At 52.2% G+C, this 22,717-nt stretch overlaps 2 protein-coding genes across 2 annotated transcripts in view; one reads left to right on the forward strand and one right to left on the reverse strand.

Annotated features, from left to right (window-relative positions):
- LOC144247626 (uncharacterized) overlaps positions 1-22,717 on the reverse strand; it is a 552,118-nt gene that overhangs the window by 499,487 nt on the left and 29,914 nt on the right. The gene's annotated exons all lie outside the window — the stretch shown is intronic.
- LOC144247610 (serine/threonine-protein kinase PAK 3-like) lies at positions 2,702-9,508 on the forward strand. Its single transcript, XM_077788900.1, has 11 exons — positions 2,702-2,780; positions 3,222-3,259; positions 3,665-4,010; positions 4,512-4,575; positions 5,407-5,455; positions 6,465-6,574; positions 7,329-7,446; positions 7,839-7,938; positions 8,219-8,415; positions 8,833-8,970; positions 9,419-9,508. Exons 1-11 carry the CDS (start codon positions 2,702-2,704, stop codon positions 9,506-9,508), a joined length of 1,329 nt encoding a protein of 442 aa, XP_077645026.1.

Here is a 22,717-nt window from a genome sequence, read left to right on the forward strand (position 1 = left end):
TATTTTTTATTTACTTGTATTCTTTGGACTCCGTTGGTAATCTAATAGAACATGGGATTAAACAAAGAAGAAACATTAAAACACTTGTAACACATAAAAGGAATAATTTTTTTTCTACTATTTCATTCTCAATACAGTAACCCACTTCTTAGTTTTTAACATTATTTTCTCATTTCTGGACTGATACCTGGGTCATAATTTTTTTAATATATCTTTTGGTTTTGGGATTTTTTTTCTTTTCTAGGATGACTTCCCTATTGCTATCTATTTTTAATAATTTGTATACTCTTTTATTTATCTAATAAATAGTTTAACACTAACATATTTTAATACACTGCAGATTTTGTTTGGTTTTCCTGGCTTAATATTAACTCTAATGTTTGAGTAGCTTTGTTTCTTATGTTCCTTATAACTGTTTGGAGTTTTATAATATGATTTAGTATAAAATTGGGGGTTAATACAGAGTTAGACTGTTGTGTTGGTTTTACTTTTTTTTTTGTTTACTAATTGTTTTTTACTGGATTTTGGACTATGTTTTTAAGATTAAATGTAAAGCAAATCCATCTCTCTCCTTTTGGATATTCTATGCTTTATGTATTACTACTTTTTCTTAACTTCTTTGCAATCTAATAATTTTCCCCCTTTTTCCTGCAGGTACTTAATTTGGATGGGTTATAACAGTGGCCAGGAAACCCTCGGCTTCTCTCCACGGGGTTCCTCTTCTTCCTAAGACTCAGTCCCAGTTTCCCCGGGGGGGATTCTCTATTTTTTATCACTCCCTTGGTCTCTTTACTGGCCGCTTTTCCCACGGAAAAGACGAAAAGCAGCGTGAGAGGCTGCAGCAATCACTTGGCAAGTCTGGGGTACCCAGCAGCCTCTGTCACACACATTCATTCCCCCCTTATCCACCCCATCCCAACAAATACTCACCTGTCCTTTGTCCTTGGGTCTCGGTTCTTCCTGTACACTTTAGTCTCAGGGGCTAATTACCGCGGTTTTAGGGAATCCTTTCCCTGTTCTTTGTTTTATTGTCTCCTTCTGCCCGTGGATCATAACCTGTGTCTGTGGTCACACACCAGGGGAACAGAGCGAGGCTGCCTAAATAGGGCAGGACCCGTCTTCCTCACCCTGACTCTCCACAGGCCCCGGCAGAGAGGTGTTAGAAACCATCCTGTGCTACCATAATTGTGAAAAATCCCAATCACTTGGCTCCCTGGGCTGGGTTTGCAGCTCCTCCTCCTGCAGCATCTCCGGGGCTTTTCCTCCTCTGCCATCCATCCACACCCTGGGAATGAAAAATCCTGGTTTGGGGAAAACCAAGGTGGGAGCGCCTTGGACTGGAGGCTCCTCCTGCCCAAGTCCATCCCTAGAACTCAGCAGGAATCTTGTGTCCATGAAAATCTCCACAATATCAAGGTTCAGCCCAAAACAACTCTCCCAGGAGTTCCCTATCTCTGATCTCTCCACTTTTGGGGTTCCAGAGGTTTCCTTTCCTTGGGATGATGGGGGTCCAATGGCTCCAGGGGTTCCCCCTTCTCAGGTGTCTTGCTTAGGGATGATCCAGGGGCTGTTGGGGCTCCATGGGTCCCTTCTCCCCTGATGCTCTACTCTGAGATCCCAGGTGTCCCAGGGGTCCCTCCTCTCCAGGCTCCCCCCCTTTCCAGCCAGCCGGGGGACCCTCAGATCCAGGATCGCCCCTCTCTGCTCTCCCCACTCCGGGGGTCCCAGGGGTTCCCCTCCTCTGCTCCCCCGGGGGTCCCCAGGACAATGTCCTCCCCCTGGTGACACTGGGCAATGGCCACGTGGACTCCCAAAGATCCCCCAAGGGGCTCAGCTTTGGGGTCCTGAAAGATCCAAACCTACACACACACAGAGAAAAAAACCTCCCAGTGTTTATTTGGGCCTCCCAGACGACATCTGGGGCTCAATTCCACAATCTGCAAGCTCCCAACACACCCCAATAAAAAACCCTCTCAGAGACTCCCCGATATATTTGGGACGAGCTCCCCCTCCCCTCTCACCTGCAGGATGAGCTGGGGGCGATGGTCCCGGGGCCAAGGGTGCTGCGGCCTCAGGGGGCACTGGAACCTCCTGTTTCTCCTCCTTTTCCTGCTCCTGATCCTCCTCTTCCTACTCCTTTTCCTCTCTCCCTCCTCCTCCTCCTTCCTAATCCCACCTCCTGCCCAGTTCCTGCCTTCTGTATATTTCGAGTGCAGCACCTTGCTTGTTTTTAGAGCGAGAACAAAGATCCCAGCGGGAACACGGCTTGCTGGCTTTAGTCAGAAGTAGCAGTGACTAAAGGTCCTGTTCCCTCTGCTGTGCTCCCGTCCTTGTTCCTCCTCAGTGTTCAGGCTGGGCTATGGGGTGTCCCTGTTTGCTGCATTTTCAGAGCTCCTCCTGGAGCCTTTGGGCAATAGGCTGTGCCCTGGGAGGGTTCTTTGTGCTCCTTTGTGACCCAGGAGAACCTTCCGGGTGGTTTCTGCGTGAGCTGCTGCTGTGATGTCACAGGAGCACTGCCACGTCCCCAAGGTGCTCCCGTGGCTGTGGGACACGGAGGCCTCAGTGTCCCCAGTAGCTCTGGGCACTGCTCCTTGCCGGAGGATCCTCCTGCCCGAGGCATTCTCAGCACCAGCCCAGCCCTGACGGGTGTCCTTGTGTGCTTGCAGGGCTGCAGTCTGCAGACGTGTGCAGCGCAGCCAAAATGATCCAGCACGTGGCTGCTGCAGTTTGCACGCTGTACTCTGTGGCTTATTCGGGCTATTTTTTAACCCACTTGGCACGTAAGTCGAGGTTTTCCCTCGGTGCTGTGGCTTTGGGCTTGCTGTGTGCTTTCTGTTCTTCCGCTGGACCCGAGTTGACTTTGTAACCAAATGGCCATGAAGGCCCCATTGCTTTGGGAGAGCTCCTGCCAGCAGCTGCAGCTGAAAAAGGGGGTGTCTGCAGCCAGCGGGGCGTGCACAGCATTTGCAATGAGCCCTGGGGGGTTCTGTTCCCTCCAGCGGGGAGTCTGTGGCAGCAGAGCCGGGAACTCCCTGCCCAGCCAAGAACTGACCCAGCCCAGCATTTTGTGCTGTTCTCTTGCTGTGGGAAGGGACTGTGGCTCCTGGAAGGACGCTGGGAAAGCAAAATGCTCTCTCGGGGTTGCCTTGCTCCGTGGCATTTCCCACCACAGGCAGTTTTTTCCTGACAGCATCTGGTTCATGTTCCCTCTCCCGTTGCAGGGCACCTCATGTGTGGATTCCGAGCAGCTCCTCCTCCGGTGAGTGGGAAAGGAACCTTTGGTGTTTGGAATTGTGCAGCAAGCTGTAAGCTCGGCGTGTGGCAGCCGAGTGCCAGCCTGGGAGGCTGAAGGAAAGTTCCTGTCAGAGTCTTTGCAGCAGCAGCAGCAGCAGCAGCGGGATCCCAGCAGATTTCTCCTTTTCTGCTGCAGAGCTTTTGAAGAGCTGCAGGTCTGGTTTTGCAGGCAGAGGATTGCTTGATGGCTTTAGCCACGGTGGAATATTGAATTCCCAACAATAAGTGGCAATGTCGACTTTAGCCCATTGTTAGTTTGAAGAGCCCCAATCCCAATTTCTGCTTAGTGCAGCTGGATGTGCAGCTGAGGATGAATAAGGTGATCACTGAGATAGAACTTCCCGTCCCTCATGCTGCCGTCTGTCCACAGGGCACAAAAGCAGCACCAGCCCCTCCTCTGGCTCCCTCTGCTTCCCAAGAGGAGGCCAAAGAGGAGGAAGACAGCAGTGAGCTCCCCGCTGTTCTGGGGGACGCTGGTGAACTTCCCTCGGTGCCGGGAGATGACAGTGAACTTCCCGCTGCTCTGGGAGACGAGGGCGAACATCCCGCGCTGTGGGAATACAGCGGCGAGGCTCCCGCGGTGTGGGACAAGGACAGTGGACATCTCCCGGCATGGGATGAGGGCAGTGGATGTCCCCTGGTGCGGGACGAGGATGGCCAAGCCCCCATGGTGTGGGATGAGGACAGAGGACATCCTGTGCTTTGGAAAGAGGAGGGTGAACTTCTCCCAGCATGGGAAGAGGACAGTGAACATCCCCTGGCTTGGAAAGATGATGGCGAACCTGCAGCGTTTTGGGAAGAGGACCCAGAACCTCCCTGTGCTTGGGAAGAGGACACTGAACCTCCCTGTGCTTGGGAAGAGGATGGAGAACCTCCCTGTGCTTGGGAAGAGGACACGGAACCTCCCTCCGCTGTGGGATCCTGGGCTGAAGGTTCTGACAGCAGCACAGCCCTGCAGCCAGAGGGGAGAGGGGAGTGGTGCCTGGTGCAGCTGAGTACGTCTGCTCTGTTCCTGTGTTCAGAGCAGGGGCTGTGTGTGTGTCTCGGCATCAGCTGCAGCCAGCGTTGCTCTGAAGCTGAATGTCACAGGGGCATTTATTGTCCTTCCCCAGCTGAGACCAAGGGGCTCACGGCCCCAGGGAGTGGGGCTGCATTCTGGCTCTGCTCTGGCGGGGTCTCGCTCTGGGAGGGAGCCTCTTCCACGTGGTTTCTTTCAGGGAACATCGTGAGCGTGGAGGATCCTGCCGAGAAATACCTGGAAGTGGAGCAGATTGGCCAAGGGTAAGTGCACGGCAGCTACTTCTGCACAAGCAGCCCAGGGGCTGTGCTGGTTTCAGGATCAAGGGAGAAGTCAGGAGAGCTCCAAACACCTTCAGACACTGGGGTGCCATCCTGCTGTCTCTCAGTCCTGATCAGAATTGAGAAGTGTGGTCAGAAGGAGCCGTCACAGGCCCCTGAGGCTGGCAGTGTCCTGCCTGCAGCAAGGAGCAGGACCTGGGAGATCTTCTGTGTCTGGAACTGGATTGCTTAAAAGAGCCACTCACCATCTGGTGACTGTCAGAAAAGAGTTCTCAAGGAGATTTCTTTCAAATATTTTGCTTCAAAAAATATCCTCTAGTCAGCATTAACAACCTAATGGTTTGGAAACAGGAACCAGCGATGAAATAATAAGTGCTCTAATCTAGCACAGCTCGTAGAGCCCATACATTCAGCAACAGACACAGATCTGATGCACTCTGGGGGAAAATGCATCACCTGCCTGATGGCAGGGCCCTTGTGGATCCTGCAGGTCTTAGGCAGGAAATGGAAAAGGATGAAATGCATTCTTTTCCAGTTCTTTAGACACCCATTGCTCACTTCAGGTTTTGAACTAAAGCAATTAAGTGTGGACATTTGGGATTTGCTCCAGCCCAATTCCTTCGTGTTGGGTCTCAGTTTTCCCTTGGACACCTGGCAATGCAGAGGGCTGGTGGCTGCTGCGCTGTTGTTGCAAGGGTCGATGCACCCAGGTGTTTGTGAGCGCTGCAGGCAGCAGAGATCTCCTGTCTGGGCTGGCTTTCACTCCCAGGGCCTCAAGCGCTGCTTCTTTCTTCTCTGCTGTTTTGTCTCCAGGGCTTTCGGAACCGTTTCCAAAGGACTCGACAGGGCCACTGGAGGAGAGGTCAGTGCCAACACGCCCAGCACGTCTGGCAGCTCTGCAGGGCTCTCCCCTCTGCTGGGAGCTGTGGCTGCAGCTCTGGGGGCCAGCAGAGCTTTCCTGCACAGGCTGCTCCTCTGAAGGCAGAGCAGTGTCAGCCTGCAGAGCACAGCTGGGACACACTTGGTCCTTCTGGAGTGCCCAAAGGGATGCAAGGAGGGCAGTGGTGTCTGTCAGAGCAGGACATGCTGGCTTGCTCTTCATATCTAAAAGTGTGAATGGATCAGGGCTGGAGACTGAGGCCCAATTTATCTTCACCTTAGCTGCAGACAGGAACACTATTTAGCAGTTTTTCCATACTGCCTTTCATCTTCAAAGGGTACCTCAAGGCCTAATTAGGGTGAGATCCTGCTTGGGCTCAATTTGGGGATTTAATTCCACTTCAGCTGTCCACAGAGAGAGAGGGAGAGAAATGAGAAGATGGATGTCCAGAGCAAAGCTCTCTCCTAAACCCTGCAGTTGTTTGGGTCTGGGGTCAGTGACAGCCTGTGACAGGGATCACCTGAGCAATGGATGTGTGTGTTTGCTTTGTTGTGCAATCCCAAACAAAGCAGCTGCATCTGAAATCATGACCAAATCCCATGCAATTGCTAAAGGGTTACTGGCTGTTTTGCTCTGTTTTCACAGAACCAGAATTACCTCCTGCTTGCAAAATGTGTTTGAATAATAATGAGAGTGTTGAGGCCATTTGAGAAGACTGTAGGTGCAGAGAATGTGGTTAGAGCTGGGAGGCTGACAGCTGAGGGGCCATTTCTGCAGAGCTTGCAAGGCCAAATGTCTCTGGCCGTGTGTCCTGTAAGCAGCCCCAGCGAGCAGAGCAATGGGCTGTGGGAGTGGCCCTTGCTGAGTCTGGTGCCCATCCCAGGGCAGTTTGGCACAGCCCGGCTCCATCGCTCCAAAAAGCCTCGCCCCGTGTTGGCTGTGGCCTCCTGCCACAGACTCCTCCAGTTAAAGGTCTGCAATGTCCCCTCAGGTGGCCATAAAGAAAATGAGTCTCAGAGGGCAGAACGGGGAACGCGCTGTGAATGAGCTCCTGCTCCTGAAGGACAAGAAGAACCCCAACATTGTCAACTCTTTGGACAGGTGAGTGCTCCAGGCCTCACCCCGTGCACGGGCCCTGCCTTAACCTTTCCTGGCACCCGTAGTCTGTAGCCTGTTTTGAAAATGCCTGACCCAGCCGTATCTTCCCAAAACAGCAGCCTGGCAGTTCGCTCCCTCCGTGTGCTTTGGTTACTTTGGTTTTTTTTTTCCTTCAAGTTGACCCCATTTTCTGTGTCTTACAACAAGTGCTGATAAACCACAGCAGAAATTATTTCCCTTGGCTTCTTCTTCCCAGCCCTTTTCCATTGCTGCAGATGCCAGGAAGACCAGGGCCTTGTTTCCAGAAATGCCTCATTTGCCCATTTTGCACTGGCCTTGCCTGTTTCTGAAGGGACTTTCTGAAAGGTTTTCTGATTGCTTTTGTCCCAAGTGCTGCATGGCCTCCTCCCCTGGATAACCCTGGGAGTTGTGTTGCCTTGTTCTGCAGGGAATGGTGGAACTGATGAGCTCAGAAGCTGAACCAGCTGGGGGCCAGTGTTGTGGTTCCACACTGATCTGGGCTGTTGCTAAACTGCATTTTTCACCTGCTTGCCATCTAAGGCCTCTCCTTTCTCACAGGGGTCTCCTCCTTTAGACTGTGCAGATTCCAAGGACTCTGCAGCCTGGCAGGAATGTCTCTCCATCAGATTCTGTCCTCCTGGACAAGTGACCTGGAAACAAAACTACACTCCAGGCTTTTCCATGGGGGAATTGAGCACTGCACATTCGTCTCCATGTCACTGCTTTTTTCTTCCAGCTTCCTTGTTGACGGAGATCTCTGGCTGGTGATGGAATACATGGATGGAGGAACTTTGCAGGACGTTGTCAGACAGACATGCATGGCTGAAGGAGAGATGGCAGCTGTCAGTCGGGAGGTGAGGGATCCTGCCTGTGGCTGCCACGGCTTGGACACGATGGTCCTTCCACACAGGCGTGAGAACAGGAGTGGCTCCATGCTCAGGGCTCTGTTTCTCTGTTGTTTTTATGAGCTGGAGAAGAAAGAGCCTCTGCAGTGAACGGCCTGCCAGCATCGCTGCACTTCTGCTCTGTTCTTGCTCTGTTTCCTGCTGTTGTGGCACTCTCTGTCTGTTCTGGATTTGATGTGCTGTTCTCAGCTTTGCCCTGAACCGTTTGCCTGGAGTCTGTCTGCTCTGCACTCCTGGCCTGTCACAGCAAAGCTGCTGCTGGCAGAATTCAGACCTGTCCTTTCTTGTGTGATAGATTCTCACCATTGGCTTTTGTCCTGGTGTTTCTTGTTCTCTCTCAGTGCCTGCAGGGCCTGGATTTCCTCCATGCGAACCGGGTGATCCACAGAGATCTGAAGAGCTCCAACATCCTCCTGGGCATGGCCGGCTCTGTCAAGCTGGGTGGGTGTTCCTGGCCAGGCACGGCGCTCCCGGGTGCGGCTGTGGGGCTGTGGGGCCAGAGGGGCAGGAGTTGGAATCTAAAGCTTCAAGGGAATCAGTAAAAGCCACTGCACGAAAGCTGAGGGTTTATTTAAGGGTCCAGTTCCACCTTCCCTTGGCTACAGCCCTGAGGACTTTTCCAGCTGACTTCACTACTGCATTCTCAGACTGAGAGTGGGGCGTCTTGGTGCTTGGTTTGCTCATTCCAGCTGCCCTTGACAGTGTTTGTTTCTGTCCTCAGCTGATTTTGGCCTCTGTGCTCAGCTCAGCTCTGAGCAGGACCGGCGCAGCTCCATGGTGGGCACTGCTCACTGGATGGCCCCAGAAGTTGTGACCAGTTCTCCTTATGGCCCCAAGGTGGACATCTGGTCCTTTGGCATTGTGACCATCGAGATGGTGGAAGGAGAACCTCCTTACTTCAAGGAAACGAGGGCCATGGTAAGAGGCAAATTCTCCAGGGGCTGCAGAGCCCTGTGAGCACAGGGTGACCCTGCACTGGGAGCAGCAGCTGGAGGTTTCTGCACCTGGGGAAGGGAATTCCCAGAGCACTCGAGTCTCAACACAAACAAATATTCTGCAGTCTCCAGCAACAATTTGCTTTGGGATTTATGCTGTTGCAGCTCTTCTGGCTGTGAGGATGACCTGAAAATGTGAAGCAAGTGCATCAGCTCTTTCCAATGGCTGTGGCAGCACCAGGCTTTGGGTTTCTTGGTTGGCACAGGAAAATGAGCTGTGAGCAGCATCTGTGCCAGGGAGGAAAGTGCCCCTGGAGCTGGGGCTGATAACCCGGGGTCGCTGTGAGCACCTGTGGGTGGGAAGGAAGCTGGCAGAGCGCTGAGGTTGCTTTTCCTGCAGGCTCGCGCTCTGATCCGGCACAACGGGACCCCGCAGCTGCAGGAGCCCCGGCGCCTGTCGGCTCTGCTGCGGGACTTCCTCGAGTGCAGCCTGGAGCCGGACGAGGAGCAGCGCTGGTCTGCCCAGGAGCTGCTGCAGGTGAATGCCAAGCAGCTGAGGGGAAGCAGCAGCGCCAGGGAGGGGTTTTCTGCTGGGGCCCCTCCGATAGTCTCCAGCCTCGCTGCGTTCCACACGCAAAGCAAGCAGAATCCTCGCCGGGTTTGGCTTGGCAGGGTCCTTTTGAGGGCATCTGCCCCTGGTGCCCCACAAGGAGCAGGGCCATCTTCAGGCAGGTCCGGTGCTCAGAGCCCTGCCTGGCCTGAGCTTGGATGTTCCCAGGGAGGAGGCACCTCCCACATCCCTGGGCACCTTCTGTCAGTGTTTCCCCACTCCTGGCAAAAAGATTCTGCCTTCGATCTAACCTGAGCCTGCTTCCCTCTCCTGAGTTTCAGACCATTTCCCTTTGTCCTGTTGCAACAGAGCCTGTGAGTAAGTTGGCTTTGGAAAGTAACAGTTCATTTCTTTCTTTTTTTTATCCTTTGGGCAGCACCCATTTTTATCATCAGCCAAGCCTCTCTCCAGCCTGACCCCTCTGATCACCGCAGCAAAGCAACTGAGGGAGCAGCAGAGGAGATGAAGCACTTGAGGACAGCTTTTAGTTACAGTAGTTAGTTAGGACAACTAGTTAGTGATGGCAGCTAGCAGTGCTAGTTGGTTATGGTAGTTAGGACAGCCTGTTTGTTATGGCTCTTATGACAGCCTGTTTGGTATGGCAGTTTTTTGAATAAAAACTCTCTTAAACCTCAACTCCCTTGAGGTGTCCCTTCCTCCTCCCTCCGTGACTCGGCTGCCCGGAGCAATGTGAGGGGAGAGCGGGCCCAGCCTGGCCCAGAGCTGAGCCCCAGCAGAGCCCTGGCAGAGCCCAGAGCAGCCTCGGATCTGCAGAGTCAGCCTGGGAGGAGGCGCTCGGAGCCTTCTGGGCTGCACCCGACTCTTGGTTACAAACTGCGTGTGCTGGAAAATGCCACCGGCTCTGCCAGAGGGCAGAAGGGGCCCGGGGAAGGCCCCAGTGCTCCCTGCAAGGGAAACACCTGCCCTGGGTTTGTTATAGAGAACTATGTAGTTGGTGGCTTTTGCTCTTATGTCTTGACTTCTGCAACTTATTCTTAGTCACAACGATTTTGATGCAGTATAGTTTGTAATCACTTTTAACTGCTTTTGCTGTAATATAATTTGTCAGCTTTTTGTGGCCAATGCCCTGGCCCCTGTGTAGCTCATATCCTCAGAACATCATTCTTGGATGATAGTTTAGTTTGTGCACAGTGTGAAAAACATACATACTACTTTTGGCTTTTGCAAAATATTGAACTGGATGCCATGGTTTGTGCATTAGAATGTTAACTTTTGCAGAAGTAGCTGTAGTTGTGAAATAATAACTAATGCTTTTATTTTTGTAACTAACTGACAGTAATAACTCAGAGGTATTTGTGAAACAGCCAATGTTGATTTAAAGTACTTGTGGAAGTAGCTAAAACCGTCTGCATGGCCAGATAACATTTAAGGAACGGGTGTGATGAGGACCCTGCCGCTGACCCTTCGACTGTCAGGAACTGTCTCCTGCTGATGTGGAAACCCAGGTGTCCCAGGGTGAGGTTCTGGTGTTTGTATCCCCAGTTGTAGGTTCTGTTCATGTTTGATATTCTGTTCTGTGCTCTCAGAACTGACTCTGAAAGTGAAGGTTTGTTTTGTCTTGTTATCAGCTGGCTCACCTCCCCCCATGGTCTGTTCTCCACAAGAGGCTTGTGTGGGCTGGCTTGGCTTGCTTTTGCTGGCTTTGTTTGCTTGCTCTTGCTTCCGCTCTTGCCTTTGCTTTTTCCTGTTAGTTAGTTTAACTAGGCAGTCCAGTTTTTTCCCTGGACTGTTTCTTTCCCTTTCCTTCTTCTGAATACCATCCAACCTGCTCTGGACTGGGACCTGGGAACCCCGAGGAGCACCGGGAGCCTGCACTCTGTGATCTGCAGCAGCCATCCCCAGTGCCCAGAGCAATCCCCAGCACCCAGACCCGGGCGACCACCCCCAGGAGAGACTTTCTGGATTTGTCATCTCTGCAGAGTGGTGAAAGAGTTTTGTTGTCATCTGGTGTTGTTCATTTTTTTTAGTGCTGGGGAGTGTTTTGTTTGTTAAATAAACAGGTTCTTTTCCACTTCTCTCAGAGAAAATTCTTCCCAAATCAGGTGGGTGGGGAGGAGCCGTGGGGGTTTGTTTTCTGGGGGCTCCTTCCAGAGGGTTGGGGGATTTGCATTCCAAGAGCACTCAGGGTTGCGGATTGAGGTTATGCCCAAGGGGATCTGGGGTTGGACAACACAGCTGGACTGAAGGTTAAAAATGTCCAAGGGGATCTGGGGTTGGAAAACAGTAACACCTAAAATTCTGCTGGGTTGGGAGACATCCAGGATTAAACCTGCTGGGTTGATGGATTAACATTCCATGAGCACTCAGGGTGTAGATATGTAATGTAGACTGTTTGAAAGTAAAAGGTACCTTGTATGTGAAAGTGAGTGAAAAATAGAAGTGAGTAAATGTAGATGAATGGAAGTATATATAATGTAGATTGTTTATTTTGAGCTTTACTTTATCTCCTTGGAGGCAGGTGGATTGTGTTGAATGGTATTGTGAGAGAAAGGACTTTTTGAGTAGTTGAAAGAAGGTGGTATTCAGGTTGTTAGAGAAAGTGGGAAACAGAGGCAGAGGACTTGTGAAGAAATGTGAGGAATGGACTATCACATCTAAAATGGGCAACACCAAAACACACCAAAGGAGTGTTGAAAAGGACTTGCCTAGAAAAATCAGCAAAAAGGAGTGACAAGGGAAACAGAGGGCAAGCCTGGATTGAGCACTGTACGCACCAGTGAGAAGATCACACGTACCTGCTGTGGGCAGCAACCCCACAGGCAGGGGAGGTGGGGGTATAAGCCATGCCAGACCTCTGTCATTCCTGTTTCTGTCTCTCATTTGTTGTCTTTTCCCTTCTGAGATAGCAGCAAGATCATGTCACAAATGCTACAGAAAGTATTACACAGAAAGATACCAAAGTTCCTTTTTGGTACACACACCCATGTCAACAGCCACAGACGCACCCAAATTGAGTACCTGCAGGCAAAATGGGGAAAAACTGCAGTGTACCAGAATAGGCTGGCTTTAGACTGTTTATTGGCTAATGAAGGGGTGTTTGTGGAAAGTTTAATATATCAGACTGTTGAAAATAGATGACAACGGGGAGGTCATCCTAGAAAAAAACAACCCAGACACCAATCCAAAAATGGGAAAACAGTGTTAAAAATTAACTGGTGGGGTAATGTATTGAGGCTGGGATGGTGGAATAAATGGGGATTCTTCCTTTTATGTGTTACAACTGTTATAAATGAAAATTTGTCCAGCCAAATTAATATGAAAAAATATTTATTTTGCAATCAAATTCTACCTGGCCAGCCACAAGGAAAGAACAGAGCCGAGCCCGGGGTCGGCCCTGGGTGTGCAACAAAGAGGTCAGCCTCAGCAGAGGTTTTTCTCTAAGCCCACACACCTCCATCCTGGCACAAGCGGTTTTTATAGGGAAAATTCTGCCTGAGGCCAAGATTTCGGCAGTCAGTCTTCTCTTCAGAGTCCACATGTTAATAAGATTTTCTGCTTTGGTGATGAGGGAGAACAATTCAGTGTCTGGAGTTTGTTGAATCCCTTGATGAAATTTACGGGAGGGAACGCTGCATTCACCTGTGTCTGCCCAAGGATTTCCATGATATCCATCTCGGGTCCTTCAGGCAAGGATCAGCACCGGGGGTTCCTGTATCTCCCCAGCCATGGCCCATCTCCTGGGGAGCCACACCTTCTTACTTGTAAATCAGTTTCCAATATACACCCGGTCTCACCTGCGAGGGAGGGGGGGAATCCTAATACAAACGTGTAGAGTGTTACAGTGTTCTAACAAATCTAACAAATATTCAGTGTCACATATATCATATTAGAAATGGCACCAATTATATCTGCTACATATAACAGTATGGTAAATGTAGCTTTGTAGATAAAATGAAGCTTTAGTAGTAAAAAAGAAACTATGTATGTGTGTGTTGGGGGGGGGGATTTAAGGAATGAGATACTCGCTTCAAGGAACACGCAAATTCTCCAGAGAAGAGCAATTTATGGTTTTCTTATTAGAAGAAGCTGGATTCTTCATGCCTTGCTCAGACTTGAAGACCCCGTGGGGATTAAAGAAAACAGTTGACATACAACAGACAGAGTTTTTTGTTTCAAATAGAATGTATGCATAACCATGAAGGATATATGAATATGCAACAGTGTATTGTGATTCCTTCATTCACAAGGTACATTCCTCTTGGCTTAAGTGCCTCAGAGCATCTGGACCTCAGATATTCTTTCTTTTTTATTGTCTTGTAATTGTCCTAACTCTAAATTTTTATCACTCTAATTCTATTCCTATTTTTTCACCATTTTATTATTACTAAACTTTTAAAATTCTAAAAATCAAATGATTGGCATTTTTCACAAATTCCTATCAGGAGACAGAGAACCCATTCATCATTTCAATGGCATCATTTGATTACAAGCTGTCCTCGGAATAAGAACCAACCAGACAGCTCCAGCTCCTGACCTTCCTGCCGACCAAGCCACTAAAATGAGGAACACAACATTTCACCAGGGGATGGGATCAGATTATCTGTGAGCAGAAAAAGGAGGAGTTTGTGGAAAACTAAATCTCTCAAACTGATGTTGGCAAAGAGAAGGGGAAAGTCCTGAAAAAGATAAAAGAGTAAATAGGAGATCAGTTTATGTATTGGTCCAAACATGGAAAGGATGGGAATGGGACACGGTTTCCTGGCTCCCCGGCAGACCAGGGGTTAAACGTTGGGTGTCTCCTGGATTTTCCCCGGAAAGGGCCCATCTCTGCATCGAGCTACCTTTTTTCATTTGTAAATTAGGTCTTTCTTTCTCTGCCAACTGTGGTGTCTCCAGCCCCGGCTGCAGCCACTGGTCATTTAAAACTTGAAGATTTTTTTTCTAGAGGCACAACTGACTTGATGTATATTTTTCATAAGCACGAATTATTCCATAATATATATTACAATGGGGCTGCGGAGATGCCCCTGCAGATCCATGGGGATGCAGAGATCCCGCAGCTGGGAGCAGGGAGGCGTGGGGAAAGCTGCATTTAAGGCTCTGCACTGACTTCTCCTTCTCCTGCTCCGAGTCTTTGGAGTTTTCTGACAGAAATCTCTCCCCTGCCCCACCCACCCACAGGGCTTGGGGCAGGTTTCCCTTTAGGGGGGAAATCAAAGCGAAGCACTGATGCGCTAACGAGGGGCAGGAGAAGTGAGGCTCCTGGGCTTCCCGCAGAGGCGGAGGCACGGGAGGCGCAGGGCCGGGAAAGCCGTGGCGGGAGGCGCGGAGAAGTTTGTTTGTGTGGGCAGCTCAATCCCGGCTCGGGCCCGGGCCCGTGCCGGGGCTGTTCCTCATCTCCGGCTTTCCCCTCACGCAGCCCGGGGGCGCCGAGAGCGCGGGGCGAGGCGGGGCCGTGCGCAGAGCCCGCCCCGAGCTCGCTGCCATTGGCCGCCGGTGCCGTCAGTCGCGGTCGCGGCGCGCTGATTGGTGGGAGCGGGGCGCGGCGCGGCCCCGGCGGCGGGCTGAGGGCGGCCGTGGCCGCGCAGCGCCGCCATTGGCCGAGCGGCTGTGCGGGCCCGGCAGCGGCGGCAGCGGCCGGAGCGCGGTGAGGCGGCGGCGGCGGAGCTCGGAGGCGGCCCCGGCGCAGGTGGGAGCCGCGCTGGGCTCTGCGGGGGCTCGGGGCTGGCTGCGGGCGGAGGGGGCGGCAGGGGGCTCCGGCGGCTCGCCGGTGCCGTGTCCGGCCCGTGCCGGCCCCGGGCCGAGGGCGCTGCGGGAGCGGCTGCCCGCGGTCTCCTTCCCGCCGGGGCCGGGCAGGAGCCGCTGCCGGAGCAGCGCTGGCTCGGCCCGGCTGCTGTGGGTAGGACAGAGGGGCTGCCCCGCGGCCGGGAGCGGGCGGGGAAATTCCCGTCGCCGGAGGTTCGTGTGCCCGGGGGAGAGCGAGGAGTCCTGTCAAAGTGACTTTATTGCCGAGCAGGGGCAGAGGCCGTGGGACATTTGCCGTGCGCTCTCTGCCGTGCTTGTAGTCCGCAGCCTCCTTTTTATCCTCATTTTCCCGGCCGCATCTCCCTCTGCCTTTGCCCACCGGCTGAGTTCCTTGGCAGGTTCCGACTTCCCGATGCGCCTGGAGCCTGTCCTCGTTAATGTGCACCCTCCTTTTGTATAACAGCCGATATTCATGGCTCTGTTAAGTCTTTGTTCTTCTCCTCGAAGTTCGGGAATGTGGCGGGACTTTGAGCAGCTGTCTGGGTCAATTTGTAACATTTATTGGGACTGATTTTTTCTCTCGTTACTTTCTTCTCTACAAGTGCCTGGCCCTATCTCCAGGCAGATTCACTCCTTGACTCTGTTTTGTCCATCCCGGGTCCTCTTTGGTTTTGGGATTATTCTCGGTGCCCTCATTCCCTGTCCTTTTGTAGCCGTTTGTGGATCAGGAGGCCTGGCTGGCACCTGCATCCCCTGGCTCAGCTGCTGGATGAGCTGCACTGCCAAGGTGTGGAGCATGGTAAAAAGATGAGAGTTGCTGCAGCACAGAAGAGGAGAAGCAGCATTCGTTTAACCCCTGGTGTGCCTGGGAGCCAGGAAAGTGTGTCCCATTCCCATGCTTTCCATGTTTGGAGCAATACATAAAGTGCTCTCCTATTTCCTTTGTTATCTTTTTTAGCAGTTTTCTCTTGTCATCTCTTTGCTAACATCAGTTTGAGACACTTAGTTTTCCACAAACTACTCCTTTTTCTGCTCACAGATAATCTGATCCCATCCCCTGGTGAAATGTTACGTTCCTGATTTCAGTGGCTTGGTCGGCAGGAAGGTCAGGAGCTGGAGCTGTCTGGTTGATTCTTATTCCGAGGACAGCTTGTAATCTAATGATGCCTTAGAAATGATAAATGGTTTCTCTGCCTCCTGATATGAATTGGTTTGGGTTCTCAGGGGCTGGTCCATGGTGTTGTAGGACTTGGTCTGGTGGCCATTCAACTTTTCCCCATCTTTGGGTGCTTCCTCCAGCCGGGGCTGCATCAGTTGACTGCTTTTTTCTAATTACATCTTCAATATTTAAATTCCAGCTGATTTTACTGAACCTATTATAGCAAAACCCCCAGTGCTCTGATACACCCTGTACAGCACAGGCAGTGACAGCAGATGTTGGAGTGGGCAGAGGGATGATCCCCCCTTATTTTAGTGAAGTTTTCACAACATTCTCCATTTGCTGTTTCCCTTTGCAGCTTCAGCCATTTCTGTTTCAGAGTCAGAGACCCTCAGCATGGGCTCTGCCTTCAGCTGTGCAGATTCCATCTGTGCAAGCAGGCAGAGCTTGGGGTGAGGGGCAGAGGGAATCAGCCAATTCCTGCCCCAGGCAAGAAGAGCCAGGTACATTGTCTCCACTTTGCCCTGACAGTGTTAATTTGCATTTCTGAAGCTCCTCTCTTGGCTTCCTGTTTATGAGTTAAGGGGTCACTTTTCAATCTCTTCTAGTTTTGGAAAATACAGCCAAGACGTGAACATCAAGGAACCCAGACCAAAATTTTGGTTCCTCGAAGAGCATCACAGAAACATACACGAAAAATTTACAAGGCAATTCACATTTTTCTCCTTCTCAGAATAAAAACTCATTCTCACATCTCTGATCCGAAGGTAACCGGCAATATAGAATTGGGAGTAATACAAAAAATACTCTTATGCCCTAAACTTTGCATTGAAACTGCAGGAAAAAGAAAAACTCCACCCATATGTTTAAGGGACCCTTCAGAGACGTTTTGAGATCATCATCCCTTTGGCCAGGACCCCTCCCTGGCTTTCCCTTTTCTCCCCTCCATGGGTGCCCTGCCATGTTCACTCCCCGAGGATCCCAGGGCACTCACTGATGAGATTTTCAGTGCTCTCTCCCTGCTGACTCTTCACAGACCCCCTGATGTGTCACTCGTCTGTCTCCTGGTCACTCCCGGGTCCCCAATCAATCCCCGGTGCCGCTGCCAGCCAAGGGAGCCGATCACCCAAAGTGGGTGAGGCACCTTCAGCTGCACTCCCTGCCCACCGCCCCGGAGGGTGGAAGGAATTCAGGATGAGCCCCAGGGTGTGCGGGAAAATTGACTTCAGAGGTTTCTGTCCACAAAGCTGACAGAGGAGTCCTGTGAAACTAATTTCATTCCTAAAAATGGGAGAGGCCAAGGGACATTCCCCATGGGATCTCTCCACTTGTTGGAGGACACAGCTTCCTTTTCATCCTAATTCTGGCCACATCTCCCTCTGCTTTCCCCATTGGCTGAAGTACTTGAGAGCTTCAGACTTCCCAATCCACCTATTACATACCCACCGTAATATGCTCCCCACTTTCATATAGCAAACGATATTCATGGCTCTGTTAAGGCTTTGTTGATCTTCTGGAAGTTCATTAATAGAGCAGGACCTTGGCTGAGCAGCAGTCTGTGTCATCAGTTGATAGCATTTTCTGAAACAGATGGCTTCTCCTGTCACTTCCTTACATAAAAGTTGTCTGGCCCTATCTCCGAGCAGATTCAGAGCATCTGTTTGTAAAGACACTTTCCTGTGGTTCCTTCCATGGGGTCCCCCGTTTGTGGGACATCCCCCCTGGAGCAGGGTGTCCCCTCTGTGCTGCAGCCCCAGGGCTCGGGCAGAGCTCAGCCAATCAGAGCCCGCGGCGCTGATGACTCACCAGTTGCCAGGCAGACTCGCAGCTCCCCGCGTTCCCCACCTGGACCCACCTGCGCCCCCCCTCGGCCCCATGGCCCCGCGAGGGGAATTTGGGGAGGTGGGAGTGGGGCAGCGCCAAGGCCGGGCCCCCCCGCGCTGTCCTGGCGGGAGCGGCTGCAGTGGGGACCGAGTGCGGGCGGGAGCGGCCGAGAGCCCAGCGCTGCCCCAGCCCGACCTGCCCCAGCTCCATCCCTGCCCCTGCGCTGGGATGCTGTGGGGCTGGGGGGAAGAGGGAGCCGGCAGTGGGTGCTGGGCCTGGGGGCAGGAGGAGAAGGGAAGGAGAAGCAGGCTTGAGGAACAAAATGGTCAAACGGTGCAGGTGGCAGGAGAGGGTGGGATTGTGCAGGAGAAGGAGGAATAGCAGGAGGAAGAGGAGTGTGAGGAAGAGTAGAGACACAAGAGGAGGAGGAGCAGAAAGAGGAAGCAGCAGAAGGTTCCACCCCTCCCTGTGTCTGCAGCCTCCCCCCAGCCCCAGGAGCGCTGCTCCCCCCACATGCAGCAGGTGACTGTGGAGGGGGATCCACAATTTTCACGGGGTGAATCTTGGTGTTTCTGAGCTTGCATGGGCTAAATGTTGGTGCTTTGGTTTTATGTGGCAGCTGAATCATTATGTTTTGGAGGAGGCTTTTGCTGAGCTGTGATGTTTAGGGAGTTTTTGATTTGTGTCTTGGAAGTTTGCAGTATTTTTGGGCTGAATCTTGGTGTTTTGGAGGTTCTTACAGACACAAGATTCCAAATGACTTCCTGAGATCAACTTGGCCAAGGAGGAACCTCCAGTCCAAGCAGCTCTCCTCTTGTTTTTCCCCAAACCAGGATTTTTAATTACGTGGGCGTGGCTGGATGGAGGAGGAGGAAAAGCCCCGGAGATGCTGCAGGAGGAGGAGCTGCAAACCCAGCCCAGGGATCTGCAGGGAGGAAAGAGCCCCCCTGAGCCAGGAAGGCGGGTGGAGATCCAGGCGGAGCTCGGAGCTGGTGGAGAAGCCTCATGGCAGGGAGAAGCCCCACAAGTGCTTGGAATGTGGGAAGGGTTTCAGCTGGAGCTCAGGCCTGATCCAGCACCAGAGGATCCACACTGGGGAACGGCCCTACGAGTGTGGGGAGTGTGGGAAGAGGTTTCGGACCAGATCCCATCTCCTCAGTCATGAGCGGAGTCACACAGAGGAGAGGCCCTTCTGCTGCCCCGACTGTGGGAAGGGCTTCAACCGCAACTCCAGCCTCACCGTGCACCGGCGCATCCACACCGGGGAGAGGCCCTACGAGTGTGGGAAGTGTGGGAAGAGCTTCAAAGACATGTCTGGCCTGATCCAGCACCAGGTGATCCACGCTGGGCAACGGCCCTATGAGTGCTTGGATTGTGGGAAGAGCTTTGGTTGGAGCTCACACCTGAGAATACACCAGCGCATCCACACTGGGGAGAGGCCCTACGAGTGTCCCCAGTGTGGGAAGAGGTTTCGGACCAGCTCCAGTGTCCTCCTACATGAGCGGAGTCACACAGAGGAGAGGCCCTTCCACTGCCCCGACTGTGGGAAGGGCTTCAAGCGAAACTCCGACCTCACTGTGCACCGGCGCATCCACACCGGGGAGAGGCCCTACAAATGTGGGGAGTGTGGGAAGAGCTTCTCACAGTACTCAACCTTGACCCGGCACCAATGGAGGCACCAATAAAAGAAGCCCTGTGAGTGCTCAGAGTGAGGGAAGAGCTTGGAGTGAGGGAAGAGCGTGAGGGAAGAGCTTGGAGTGAGGGAAGAGAGTGAGGGAAGAGTTTGGTGTGAGGGAAGAGAGTGAGGGAAGAGCTTGGTGTGCTGCTGCAGCTCCATCCCCCATGGGAGGATCCGGGCTGGATGATCCCCAGTGACCCCCGTGGGGTAGAGCCCTGGTGTCCCTGTATGGGGAATAAAACAGAGAGTAAAGCAATGGAGCTGATAAAGGGGCCTGATATCTGAGGCCTGACTGAGCAGAAACTGTGGGAGACACAGACACAGTTTGTCGCCCTGGGCAAGAAGAGGGGACAGTGGGGGGTGACAGGGGTGTGACAGAGGGGATGAGGAGATGACAAAGGGACAGAGGGGACATCAGAGCCCTCCAGGGAGGGGACAAAGGGGACCCTGGGAGGACACAGGGGCCACTGCAGGAGGCCACAAGTGCCACCAGGTCCCTGACACCTCCCTTGTCCCCTCCCCAGGTGTCCCCGTACCAGCTGGAGTCACTGGTGAATGTGGTGGCCACCCTGAGTGAGGTGGCAGCCACCGTGACTGGGTTACAGAGGGACAAGCAGCAGCTCATGTCCCCAGAGTCCCTGCACGGGAACCTGAGGAACTTCACCTGGAGTCTCAGCGAGACCCTGGAGCAGGGCGATGTCACCTCCCTGGGCCATCATGGTGTCCCCTCCCTGGGCCAGGCCCTGGCCGTGCTTGGGGCCACCCCAGGGGCACCTGGGCCGATGTGAGAGCTGCGGGCTGGGCCTGGCAGGAGTTGGTGGTCAGGCTCGAGGACAGCCGGGCCCTGCTGGCCTGGGATGCCACCGAGCTCCGCGACGCCCGCTGGGACGCGGCCATCGCTGCCATCCGGGCCGGGGATTCCTGGCACAATAAAATCTCAGAGTGTGCATGGACAAGTCCAAGGCAGTGTGAGCTTTCTGCCAGGATTTGGGAATCCTTTACGAATCCAATTCTCACATCCCTGGGCCCCCCCGGTCCCGGCGCTGTTCCCGGGGGTCCCGCGGCTCTGGGGGTCAAAGGGGAGGGGGCGGAACCCCCGTGATGGGTGGGGGGCACAAAGGGGGGTCCGGGCCCGGTGCTTGGGGAGGTCGGGGGCACTGAAGGGGTGCGGGTGCGGTTTTTGGGGGGTCCCGGTGCTCGGTGAGGGGGGGTCAGTGCTCAGCAGCGGGGGCTGTCCAGGGACCCCCCCAGCCCCCCCAAATCCCAGCCGGGTGTGAAAAACAAAGTTCACTAAGGGATTACTAAACAAAGTTAATCAGGGATAAAAAAGGGTTTTGGGGCTCGGCCAAAGAACTCCCCCTCAACTTGACCCTTTGTTCTCCGAATCCGGTTCCACTGCAGGGCCACGAACACACTCCTGAGTTTTGACATTATTCAAACACTCCCGGGAGGTTTGGGTGTCCCAGGAACTCGTGTTTGGGTCTCACCTCTGACTTGCCTGCAGAACATTCTGTAGATTAAGTCGATATATTTGATTTCTTCTCATGGTTCCACCCTGTTGTTTCAGGTCCCCTGATAAATTCATAAATTCTTCTGAGCTTTGTGTCACTGGTATCACCTGGTGAGGCTGGTCCGCAGATGTGGGAAACAACTGAATTGTTTTACACCTGAGTCAGTCACACAAAAGTATTTTAACATTGCATAGTCTCTATTTCAGTATTTGTTATTAATCTATTTAATGTTTATCTATTTTTAATTTATTAAGGCCTATGATACAATATCTGTTTATTACTCAAGCAGTAAATTTATTATACACTGCACACATAAACTGATCGATTTTATTTTACCAGCGAACAGCTGCAAGGAATTATCAGTAATCAATGTCAATACCAAGTACCACAGCAAAATCCTCCTGCTCAATAACAACGTGCAGAAGGCAATACAGAATTTCAAAAGCTGATTATTCTATTGTCATTTATAACCCGGCTCTGCTGCAAGGCACCGAGGGGCTCATTCAGCCCCTGACCCACCTCCACCCCATCAGTGTCCTCAGAGCGTCCTCAGAATGTCCCCAAGTGTCCCCAGTGACGTCACCCCAGGAATTCCCATCAGCATTTGGGACAATTGCAATGAAAATTCCCAGAAAATTCCCCGAATTCGTCTCAAATCCCGCGTGGGGAGGGGAGAGCAGCGATGTCCCTGATAATGTCACCGTCCCCGACGACGTCACAGCGGTGACATCGCTGTCCCTGCAGCAGCCTCGGGATGTCCTCTGTGAAAAATGCATATTTTATGGTTGGCTTTTGCAAGTATTAAATTGAATAGGATTTGTATTATGTTACATTGATTAGCAGTGCTGTATTAACAATTCAATGGTAGGGTAAATGCAGATTTGTGGTTAAAACGGAGCTTTTGTGGTTAAAACAGAAACTCTGTATGTGGGAAGAAAGGAATGAGGTACTTGCACCGGGACAGCAGCCGCAGGACACCGAAATCTTGCAGAGAAAAAGAATTTACAGCTTATTGTAAATGCAGGCGAGCCGGGGGGAAGAAATGACGATGCCTGACTCCAGCTCAGAAGGATGAATGGTTTCTTTATTAGAACTATACTAATATACATTAATATACTGTTTAAAGGAGACACTAAAACTACAAACCTGCTTTTTCTATTAATACTCTATTTAAAGGAGATACTAAAACTACAAACCCGCTTTTTCTATTAATATACTGTTGAAAGGAGATACTAAAATTACAAACCTGCTTTTTCTAACTCCCAAATCGAACTCCTCACAACTCGTGACCCTCTCTGAGATTCCAGCCCCAGGTGGGTTGGATTGGCCCCAGGCTCAAACGATCCTCACCAGAACCCAACCCAGCAACCACCCCACAACAATTTGGGTAACAAATGGTTAAACAATTCTCCAAACACATTCCACATACTAAAACAAGGAGCAGAAACAGAAATTGTTTTCTCTCTCGTTTCCCTCTGTGCTCCTCTGTGGAAAATGCTGGGAGGCAGAGCAATGTGCTGCCACAAGGGCTCCCTGATTAAAGGAAATTCACTCTCCGTGCCCCGCTCAGCCCTGCGGGCGCCGCGGGATTGAGCAGAGGCTGCCACTGCTCCGGGCTCTGTGGCTGGACAGGATTGATGCATCATGCATGAGATCGATGAATATGCAACAGGCTGCTGCTTTTAGGTTATTCCTTGTTCAAGGCGTGGCTTTGGCAGCTCAGTGCCCGAACCATCCGGACGTCCGTAATCCCTCGCTTTTTATTGTCTTGTCACTGTCCTGACCTCATTGTCCACA

The sequence above is a fragment of the Lonchura striata genome, chromosome 29, assembly GCF_046129695.1.
Source record: "Lonchura striata isolate bLonStr1 chromosome 29, bLonStr1.mat, whole genome shotgun sequence".
Classification (NCBI taxonomy): domain Eukaryota; kingdom Metazoa; phylum Chordata; class Aves; order Passeriformes; family Estrildidae; genus Lonchura; species Lonchura striata.